This window comes from Trematomus bernacchii, unplaced genomic scaffold (genome assembly GCF_902827165.1).
Source record: "Trematomus bernacchii unplaced genomic scaffold, fTreBer1.1, whole genome shotgun sequence".
In the NCBI taxonomy this organism is placed as follows: Eukaryota; Metazoa; Chordata; class Actinopteri; order Perciformes; family Nototheniidae; genus Trematomus; species Trematomus bernacchii.
In genome coordinates this window covers 10,886,955-10,898,788 of record NW_022987973.1, presented here as the reverse complement: position 1 = coordinate 10,898,788, position 11,834 = coordinate 10,886,955, and the positions used below count along the sequence as shown (strand labels likewise).

At 39.6% G+C, this 11,834-nt stretch overlaps 1 protein-coding gene across 1 annotated transcript; it reads right to left on the bottom strand.

Annotated features, from left to right (window-relative positions):
* Positions 1-7,715: 7,715 nt before the first annotated feature.
* On the bottom strand, positions 7,716-10,091 carry rplp2l (ribosomal protein, large P2, like). Its single transcript, XM_034116057.1, has 5 exons — positions 9,947-10,091; positions 8,761-8,884; positions 8,611-8,659; positions 8,219-8,314; positions 7,716-7,834 (listed from the first exon to the last, which is right to left on the bottom strand). The coding sequence occupies exons 2-5, from the start codon at positions 8,881-8,883 to the stop codon at positions 7,761-7,763; spliced, it is 342 nt and encodes a 113-aa protein (XP_033971948.1). The 5' UTR covers position 8,884; positions 9,947-10,091; the 3' UTR covers positions 7,716-7,760.
* Between the last annotated feature and the right edge of the window lie 1,743 nt (positions 10,092-11,834).

The window sequence follows — 11,834 nt, the reverse complement described above, 5'->3', positions numbered from 1 at the left end:
TTGAGACAGTCTAATGTCTCTCGGCTGTAGAGCCTCAGACAGGTCTTTCAGCTCCTCAAGTGCATCCATCATCAGTCCCAGGTTTTTAACAAAAGCAACTGAAGTCAGCTTTGCTGCTAGCCCCTCATACATGCATCTATCATTTGAAGAACGGTTCACATCTACACTTGCAGATGTGAGGTGAGCTTGAGTGCTAACAGCTAACGGCTGATGTTGTTTTTCTGGGGTTCTCATTGAAGATGACGTCACGGCTCCGCCTACACTGCGTTATTATAGATACTACCCCAGTTCCTAAACTGTAATGGAAATGCGCCATAAAGTGAGCCAGTCCTAACAAGGCCTAACGAGGCCTAGCCATACCGAGCGAGGCCGTGTAGTGGAAATGCGCCATTACTGTCCTAAAAGATGAAGCCACCCACCTTATCTCGAGGACGCGACCAATCTTCCTCAAGCATACACCTACTTCAGAGACTGCAGCATCAAGCTCTCTTAAGTTCTTTGGTGACTGATGATAGAGACAGTAGTATAGCTTGTCAAGAAAAGCTGTGAAGTGGTTGGTTTCGGTGCAGTGCTTGACTGCATCTGACACAGACAACTCCAACCTATGATTTAGACAATGCCAGCCTATGAGGCCTGGGTACTTACTTCTCAGTTTTGTGTAGACGCCATTCTTTCTGCCTACCATTACGGAGGCTCCATCTGAGCAGAATCCCACCAGACATTCTTTCAGAAAAGCATCATCAAGACCATATTTCTGTAGACAGTTCAGTAGTTGACTAAAGATTCCATATGCGGTTGTACTCTCTAGCTCGAGAAGATCTAGGAAGAAGGTCACTGGCTCTGAGCTATCAACTGACGTTCTTAGGTACACAATAAGACAAGACTTCTTGCTTAATGATGTGCTTTCAGCAAAGTAGATTTGAAGAAAATAAAGAAAGGGGAACCCCACGAAAAATCTTATTTATGTTCCCTACAGCTAGAAAGAATGTTTTATTGATTTTTCTAATTATTAAGAACCTTAAACATATAGAAAGAAAAGTTTTAACATGTTTTGTGTGTAAACATATGATATAGGCATGCTGCATACATTGTTAAAAATATGCGAGGGTGATGACGTCAGAGCATTTTCCTATGTGCGGGGGCTTAGTCCCGGACAACCCTGTCCAATTTAACCCCTGGATATAGGCATGCTGCATACATTGTTAAAAATATGGTAGGGTGATGACGTCAGAGCACCTTGGGATTGCTGCTAGCAATGAAAGGTGCTTTATAAATTGAATTTATTATTATTATTATTATTATTAGAGCATTTTCCTATGTGTCGGGGCTTAGCCCCAGACAGCCCCGGCCCAATTGAACTCCTTACACAAGCCAAAAAATCGTTATGACATCATAAAGTGACCACAATCTGATCAGCTAACTTTCAGACAGGTTTGTATATAAATGGATCAGGAGTCGGACAGAAAGAGAGTGAATCTTTTTTCCTAAACTTTCAGAATCTCTTTACACAGAGGGGACACATGTTTATGTATAAAATACATGAACAAGTGGATTTTGCCTAATAGGTGAGTAGAATTACAAGAGTGTAGGAATACTCCTGCTATCAAAATGTTACTCAAGAAAAAGTACAAAAGTATTAGTATCAAATTGTACTCGTTAAGCAGATTGGCCCTTTTTAGAATAATATATATGATATGTCTTGATTCTAAATATTGATGCATTAAAGTGTAATCATAGCTGCAGCTTATTTTAATTACTTTACTGCAGGGTAGCTTGTGAATTTACTCCAGGTGTAACTAAGTCTTATTTAAGTCTTGATTATATTTCACATCATAACACCAAATCTGCAATGTAACTAAAGGTATTAAATAAATGTAGAGCTGTAAAAGTATACGAATAAAAGAGTACAAAGTAGCAAAAAAATAGAAATACTAAAGTAAAGTACCTCAAAATGTAATGTACTTAGTTACCTTACACCACTGGAGAATATATTCACTAAACTACAACTGGTTGTGGCTCGAGTGTACTTTGTACATCTACTTTGCCCCATTTACGTTCTACTGCATAGAATTATCCACTGAATGATATTACATTTACAAAACATAGTAACCCTTAATGTGTTACAACAAATGTTTAACCTAATCATTTTAATGTTGCACAACAATGTGTTTGCATGTTTTCTAATAGTTGAAACTGTATTGCTGCATTGTCTGTTGCTGTGCTTGAATTAATTAATTACTTAAAAAGCTGTTGTTTCAAATAATAAAGCAACACAGTAAAGCTTTGAATTCTTATATCTTATGATTGAGAATAGATAAAAGATCACTTAAAAAAAATCCAAATATAGTTTATATCAAAGCAGAGGACTAACAAACACCCTCTATCATCAGACTTTAAATGAACCTCACATAGAGCCACCTGACTCAGCTTTGAACACATGACATGACTCAGCACTTTTGAAACCTCAAAAAGTATGTGATTAAGTAACAGACGTTTAGTCACATACCAGGATATGACTAATTGTCTTATTGGGCCACACAGTGTCAGTTGACCTGAGGCCTGTACTACGAAGCTGGATTTTCGCTTAGCCGGCTAACTTCAGGGAAATCTCGGGCTTTCCGGTCCTACGACGCTGGTTCTCTTTTTAGCAGGCTAGATTTCCATGGTAACTTATGCTGAGCGGCAAACCTGCTCCGGAGCAGGTTAGGTGGCAGGCTAAGAGATCAACTCAGTGAAAGCACCGCCTGCTGACCAATCAGAGCTCCGTGTGCGGAGTTTAAAGCGATCAATTCATATTACAGGATAGAGGAAATACAGAAAAACTGCCGTTGCAGGAAAGACGGCCGGCCAAAATCAACTGACTGTGTGAACGTGAAAATTAATAGAATATCCCCTCCCATCTTCAGAGCAATCTGACTATTATAATATTAGCGTTAAGAAAGCTTACTTAAATATCTGCCACGACATAAGTAACCGGATCAGAGTAACATTAAGTACAGTCCGCGGCACTGTGAGTGCAGACGTCGATGTGTCCCATTATCATTCATAACATATCACATCATAATGTATCATATATTTCCTTATTTGAGTCAGCTTCTTGAGCCGTATCTGGCCGTGCAACACTCACAGTGTCACATACTGTATGCAGAAGTATTATTTTAAGCAACACATTAAGTTGACGAAACACTCGAGTCAAATTCTCCTAATTAAAGTCAGATCCACTCGTGTCTTGGACGGGGCGGTGATTTCATAAACCTGTTAATGTACGCATTCAAACACTTTTTCTTTTACCAGCTGTATTCACCTTGCAGGTGCAGCTATGTGGCTTTTATCCTGGATAAAGTGTTTAAGTCATGGATGTTTAAAGTTTAACTTCTTCATATTTGACTAATATTAAAGTTCACTTTTCATTCAGGAAGTATGACGCTGCGCTGTCAGTACGCTTGTCCGTGTTTGAGATTGGTCGAATGCTCCAAATACCACCCCTTTCATGTGAACGCGCACCTAACTAGATAGGACACGGCTGGCTTGAGCGATCCACTTGATAACCAGCGTCGTAGTACAGTTTAGCCAGAGCGCGTATGTTTTGGATTGGGCCAACCGGCTAACTCAAACATATCCAGGTTAGGTTGAACCAGCTTCGTAGTACAGGCCTCTGTTCAAAGTTCATGGTGAAACATGGTCAACAGTTTAAGATTATAAACCTGAATAAATGTACGTCTTCCCCTGGTTCACAGGTCTTCTGTGGCAGTTGGTTTGTGTAATCTGAGGCCTGTACTACGAAGCTGGTTCAACATAACCTGGATATGTTTGAGTTAGCCGGTTGGCCCAATCCAAAACATACGCGCTCTGGCTAAACTGTACTACGACGCTGGTTATCAAGTGGATCGCTCAAGCCAGCCGTGTCCTATCTAGTTAGGTGCGCGTTCACATGAAAGGGGTGGTATTTGGAGCATTCGACCAATCTCAAACACGGACAAGCGTACTGACAGCGCAGCGTCATACTTCCTGAATGAAAAGTGAACTTTAATATTAGTCAAATATGAAGAAGTTAAACTTTAAACATCCATGACTTAAACACTTTATCCAGGATAAAAGCCACATAGCTGCACCTGCAAGGTGAATACAGCTGGTAAAAGAAAAAGTGTTTGAATGCGTACATTAACAGGTTTATGAAATCACCGCCCCGTCCAAGACACGAGTGGATCTGACTTTAATTAGGAGAATTTGACTCGAGTGTTTCGTCAACTTAATGTGTTGCTTAAAATAATACTTCTGCATACAGTATGTGACACTGTGAGTGTTGCACGGCCAGATACGGCTCAAGAAGCTGACTCAAATAAGGAAATATATGATACATTATGATGTGATATGCAGTGGCGACTGGTCATTAGGGGCAGGTGGGGCACAGCCCCACCTAGTGTCAGCAGAAAGTATTACAAATAATGATTACAAAAATGCAAAAAAAAAAATAAAAAAAATATATAAAATATATTTTAAGATCATGTTTAATCATCTGATTCGTCTGTACATTGCTGTTTTAGTCTGTGTTCTTCTAATTAGTGTGTCTACAGTCACAGTGTGTGCCTATTGAGCTGTTTAGAGCCATGTGGGACAAAACCTGATTATGCCCCTTCCTCTCGCTGTGAAGTGAACGTGACTGTAAAAACTACACTGCGCATGCTCAGAGTATTTTGTAATGTAATGTGTGTGGCAAAAAAATAATGACCAGAGGGGCACGGAGCTACCATCCCCACCATACGTCATCTCAAATAATTCAGAGCTGATTGGCTGTAAATACGTGTGCCGCGAAAAGTGTGCTGTGTGAAGAGGAGACGAGAGAGCTGCAGTGGCGCGTCCTAAAACCAGGAAGTAAGCACAAAAAAGCAATGAGATTTCTCCAGAGGATTTTAGAAAATAGCTCAAAATAAGATCTGTGGGAAACGTACCTGTTAGATAAATGCACGTTTTGATTAGCCGGATAACATCCACATGTCTACCCTACTTTTATAATTTTTTTATCATAAATCTATGGATTAGATTTATGATAGACTTTTGAAACTACAAGAAGATAAGGAGGACTTTTACAAAAAAGTAATAGAAATGTTTGTCCAGAAGGATAGGAAAATGGACTTCATCTTCAAGTCAAGGTAAGACCGCCATTTTATTGAAAATGGGATCTTACTAAGAGAGAACAATTCAATATTTAAATGATAAAATTACATTTTTTGGGTATCCTTTTGTTGAACTGTCTGTTTAAAATTAATCGAAGCATCAGACAAAAAAAGCTTTTGAAAATAATATTATATTTTGGTTTAGGTCAAAATATAATATTTGTAAACCTGAAGAGTCAGTGCCAGTGCCTCACCAGCCATGAACCTCACTGCACGTCACTGCAGAAGCTTATATATAGACATCTAAGTTTTTTGTGCCCCACCACTTTTGTACATATAAAAACGCCACTGGTGATATGATATGAATGATAATGGGACACATCGACGTCTGCACTCACAGTGCCGCGGACTGTACTTAATGTTACTCTGATCCGGTTACTTATGTCGTGGCAGATATTTAAGTAAGCTTTCTTAACGCTAATATTATAATAGTCAGATTGCTCTGAAGATGGGAGGGGATATTCTATTAATTTTCACGTTCACACAGTCAGTTGATTTTGGCCGGCCGTCTTTCCTGCAACGGCAGTTTTTCTGTATTTCCTCTATCCTGTAATATGAATTGATCGCTTTAAACTCCGCACACGGAGCTCTGATTGGTCAACAGGCGGTGCTTTCACTGAGTTGATCTCTTAGCCTGCCACCTAACCTGCTCCGGAGCAGGTTTGCCGCTCAGCATAAGTTACCATGGAAATCTAGCCTGCTAAAAAGAGAACCAGCGTCGTAGGACCGGAAAGCCCGAGATTTCCCTGAAGTTAGCCGGCTAAGCGAAAATCCAGCTTCGTAGTACAGGCCTCTGATTAATTGTTACTATGTTTGGCAAACACCTATAAACTAAAACATTTGGTTTCAGTGATGCGCAGACAAAGTGGCGAGCTAAATAATAATAAATAAATAAAATATATAGTAAACTGGAACAAAATATTTAAAGGTTCCCTATTATACTGTTTTTCATCAATATATTATAGGTCTCAGATATATACAAACATGTCACTGAAGTGTTTGGCTCCAAATACCAAACAGATCATGCATTGTAGAATCCCATAATCCCCTCTGTTTCAGCCCTGTTTCAAAAGTGCTGATTCTCTGTCTGTTACTTTAGATGAAAATAAGATGCCACTCCGGACGCCCTTTTCGAGATATTTGGTTAAAAAGAACACAATGTTGCTCTAGGACAGGGGTGTCAAACTCAAGGCCCGGGGTCCAAATCCGGCCCGTGACTTCATTTTCTGTGGCCCCACAAGAGCTTGCAAAGAATATTATGTTTATTATACGGTTCCGGGTCGGCGAGACAGCGCGAAACTCATCCTGAGCACACAAACACTCACAGCCGAAGTAAAAACAATAAGTGTGGCTTGATATTGAGTAAGAAAAAGGTTTATAAACGCTGTGAGAATGGGTCTGCGGAGAGCATTATTGCAATAACATAGCATTATTATGCTAATGCTATTATGCATTATCACGCCGCCCCTACACACGGCGGCGTGCGTTGAAGCTTGCCGGCGGGCATGTCTGACGCTCGACCCAGAACCAATCACATGAATCTCCCACCCCAGACACACAAGCAGCGGTTTGATTGGCTAGAGCTTGTACTGGCATATGATTCGATTGGCTGACGCTTCCGTCGAAGCTTCAAAAGTAGAACATTGCTCTACTTTTGAAGCGAGCAAAGCGAGCAAAGCTATGCTTTGCTCCCACAATGCAGTTCGGCGAAGCGTGATGTCACCCCATTCAAAGTGAATGGGCAGAAGCGTTGAAGCTTCAACGCACGCCGCGTGTAGGGTCCGTAGCCAGCTCACTGAGCAGCGAGCCTCGCAACGTCCCGACCAATCAGAGCACACTGGACTCACAGGGAGGGGGGGGGGGGGGCAGGAGCTCCAACAAGCCATTTAGGACTGAGAGTGAACACCGGTGAATGCACATACTTTACAGAGATTCTGTATGAGAAACCAATGTGAGTTTAGTAGACCTCAACAATGGAATTATGATCAGTAGAAATGGCCATGACAGGGACCTTTAACACTTAATATATTTGATCCTTGAAACTGGTAGCCTTTAGGGACAGGGTTTGAGCGGAGTAAATAGGGGAGGTTTGTCCTTGCTTTTCATAAATTGCTAAAAAATTAACCTTTCATTTCAGTGAGTGGTTTATTGATTTGATGCCATTTTGTATCGAGTCTTCATATTTGCACCTATTCATATCTATACATGTTGCAGGGTGTAATAAATCCATTTGTAGAGTTTATATCAGTATGACACTTGTCATGACTTGCCACTTGAACTCAACGCAAAGTAGGAATGACATGGTTCAGGTCACCTGTACCTGTGTTTTGAACCACAGCAGTAAATAATGCAGGCATTTGCAGTGCCAGTCTGCAGTAGGGATTCATGTCTTTGACCATGTATAATTGAAAATGTTTTTAACACAGGTATCACTTACTCCTGTGGATGGTTCAACATACAACAGTGCCACCTGCTGCTTACTAGGCTCCATTACATCAGTAACAATGAATAAAGACATGATGCAATGAAAAGACATTTAAATAGTTTGGTGTTTTTTACAAATGTTTATTCATATTTGCAAAAGATTTAGTCGAACAGGCCGAATCCCATGTCGTCATCGGACGCCTCAGACTCGTCTTTCTTCTCTTCCTTCTCCTCAGCTGCAAAACAACACAAAACGTATTATTTCCAATTTAAATCACCCATGTATATTTAACACACAGCTAAGCTCATTAGATCGCCATGTTAGTTCTTGCAATCAGACCTTTATGTCAAATACTGGGTTTACTAGACATTGTTGAATTAATGTAAAGTCAGTTTTTTTTAAATAAATGTCCAAATTACAACACATTACTCCACAATAAGCCTGCTAAAAACCCCATCATTTGTCACAAACTAAGAATATCTATAACAAATATATATCAAGATATGTGAAATCGAATTCTGGGAAAATCATGATTACTGACTGAATCATGTTATGAGATTAACACACAAGGTGAGTGTCACTGCTGTTGACAAACAAGGTGCTAAACTGCAACACTCACCTGCAGGGGCAGCAGCTCCAGCTGAGCTAGTAGCCACAGCAGAGCTGGCAACGGCTACAGCACCGCCTGATGGCACGCTGGCCAGTTTACCGTAACCTGAGGAGACACGAGTTGGCAGACATGAAGCACGAGAGATAACATTGACACCCAGCAGCAAGAAACAAGATAGTGAGACATAGCATGTTGTCATTAGAAATAATCTGGCAAATGTATTATTCGTTATACTGACGGCATTAATAGTCTTGCCCCACTACAAATCTGTGATATAGTTTAAGCTACAGAATATCATCATCACACCCTACCAAATGTATAGTAAGCTCATTAAGCTTTCTGATTAGTTTAAAATCACAATTATTTAATACAAAAAGGCACAAACAAAGACAAACACTGACCTGTGGCAATCACCTCCTCCACATTCTTGCCTGTGAGCTCAGACACGACCTGTTGGAAAACACATGTGTGAATATCACCAGGGTTATTTCTTGCCACAGGTATACCTGCTGCCATACCATCAGACCCATAATTCAGAGCATTTGTTTTACCTTTTCCAGGCGTGTTTCGTCGGCCTCAATGCCAACACTCTCAAGGATCTTCTTGAGGTCAGCAGCACCGGGGTTGGCATTGCCACCGAGGGAGGAGAGCAGGTATGCAGCTACGTAACGCATTCTGCAAAAAAACAAACAAGATATTTTCAGACTTCATTCAAAAAGATGTGTAAGAATATGGCCACTGTTCTACATTAAAATTATACACATCTTTTCTAAATAATTAAAAACATGAAACATAACAATGCAAGTTTTACTGCATATTTACTGTACCTAAATGAATAGATACTTGGAAAAGAAAGACACATAGCAGTGGTCTGTACAATACACATAATTTTTAGGTAGATTAGATTGATTCAGCCTTGATTGTCATTAGCTGCAGACGTTTCTCGTCGATTTTTCATCTTTTACTTAGAGATCAATTATACTAACGAAATCATGTCACAATGTATTGCAGGCATCCCATGTTTCGCATCTTAACCAACGACTTATGTAAATATTTAATTCTGGCAAATAAGCTAAGACTATACTTTATTTCTTAACAACTAAAACGTGATATTTAATATTTTTCTGTCAAAAATATAGAAGCATAGAGTTAAAATGTGCATATTTGTGAAACTTAAATAGCAATTTTAACAGAAGGCAATACTGTCAAACAGCATGCCTGTGTTACCATTCATATGTATATGGATAAGCTATTGCTCATTAAATTCACAAGATTATAATAGTTTAACGTTTTTAAGATTAGAGTTTACACTTTTTTATATATATATATATATATATCATATTGCTGATTATCTGGCGATATAAGCAGAAGAAGATCGGACACCGCATCTGAAACACATCTAGGTCTTTGAGTTAACGGCAACAAATCCGTTTAACAATGCATTTTGGAGGTCTTTGCAGTGGAAATGAGCTTAATTTAGTAGGATTAGCATTTTAAAATGTGAGAAAACAAAAGCTTGTTTTAACACCCATGTGGTGGCGTGTTCTTCAGACCCGTTGTCAAAAGCTAATTTAGCCGCCACGGACGATGCGTTGATGAAAATGTTGTATTATTGCTAAAATATAGCTCGTTTAGGTTTTTGAACAACCAGGATTGTAAATGTATACATTTATAGAGATATCATGCGTGTTTTTTCCGGTGAAAAATACTTTTTTAAAGTATAAAAAAGACACTCACTTGAGCTAGACGGCGAACGCGTGTTCACTTCGAGGTTAGCACGGGCAGAAAGGAAGTTACGTCACTTGATGAAGGCGGAAGTAACCTCGCTTCTTCTTCACGTTCAATAAAAGACAGAACAGGTTTGTCGCCACCTGTTGTTCCGGGGAGTCGAATCAGCTTTCCAACAAATGGGAAGAAATGCTGTACTTTATAGTGTATAATTATCCTGCCAACACTTTTGTATCAACATTAGTGTTTTTGTAAAATGAAGTAGAAACAAAAACAATTGATTTTATGAATGCATCAGAAAGTGAGGCCTTTTTGACACTGTTTGTTTTTGACAATCCTCCATCCGTGTAGTGGAAACGTGCCATATAGTCTGGGGGCCAAGGATTAGGTTTTATATCTCACAATGAAAACAGACAACAGAAAGTTCAGCAGAATGTTAATTATTTTATTTCAGATAATATATTTTATAACTTATATGTCTATTCAAAACATATTTTTTCCCTATGGTATTAATGGGGCTTTTGTACGGAAGAGGATTAGGGCCACATGAGAAAAAATGTTTGGGATGTGACCAAAAGTTAGATGTGAAAATGTGAGTTCTGACTTTAATCTCAGAATGCTGACTTCTTTCTCCAATTTACTTTTGGTCACATCCCAAAAAATATTCTAATGTGGCCCTAATCCGCTTCCGTACTTTTGTGATGGTGAAAGGCAGATTTGTTTTCATTCACCTTTCAGCACTGCTAGCTTTTTTCTCAAAACTTGTGTAGGTGTATGTGTGCTTTACTTTGCAGTATACCACCATCAATTTCATCTTCCTTGTCTGCTCCTACTGATGATTTGGCTCGTGGTCCAGTTTGGCCCTCTGCCTCGTCCTCCGCCCCTGCTGCTGCTGGGCTCACTCTTGGGCGTGATGGACTTTTGTTGGCAGGAAAGACAAAGTGAACTGTCCTCACGTGACTCTGCAGAGGTTTGGGTCCATGCCATGTGAAACCAGCAGCTGTGCTCTGGTCTCAAGCTGTAGTGTAAACAACCAGCTCTAATAAATTGCTGTGTCACGTGCACAGTTTGGTTGCAGGCAAACAGCCAATTATCTACCCCTGAACTCCTCTCAGAAATCTTCAGTGTATGTCTGCATTTGGGTAAAACCACAATTTAAACACAATTATATTCAACATGGGCATTTTTAAACATGAGGGAGACATTGCCAGGAGCAGCAGATTACAGGTTCAAATAATCCATTAAAAAAAGATTGGAAAATTCACAAAACTAGCATTTATTACAGGGCTGTATTTCTTTTTGTGAAGCAAGTAATGAAAATGTGGAGTGAAACTCAACATTCAACATTACATTAATTGGCTGTTCATTACAATAATTGCGGTCAAAAGTTTTAGGAAAAAATTCCACCGCAATAAACTAATCAGACTACTTTGATGCTGGAAAGGCTACTTCAATTCAGGTCAGCAGGATTTATTATGAATAAGAAACTGAATATTGAGTACAACAGTATCTGTATCAGTATGCTCTCAGGTTAATGATCAAATAGAAAACATTTATTCTTTTGATTGTAAAATCTCTGGGACTTCGGGTAAAATTAATCCTCTTTTATTTTCAACTAATGTGAAACATGCAGTAGGGCAGAAAGCTCTCAGCCCATCCGAAAATCTCCACTTTGAAGCCCAGCTGTCACATCCATTATGTTGGAGCTGCCATGATTCACTCACCAAGTTTCTCTTTCCTTCTGCCTTTCAAGACGAGCATTAAAGAAGGAAAACATTTGTGAGTCGGCTGCAGAGCACATCAGAGTGTGTCAGATGTGTTCAGGGTTTAACATGTTTGGAACAAAACCTGAAGTAGATAAGAGTCTTGCCCTTAACTCATTATTTTCATTGTGAGG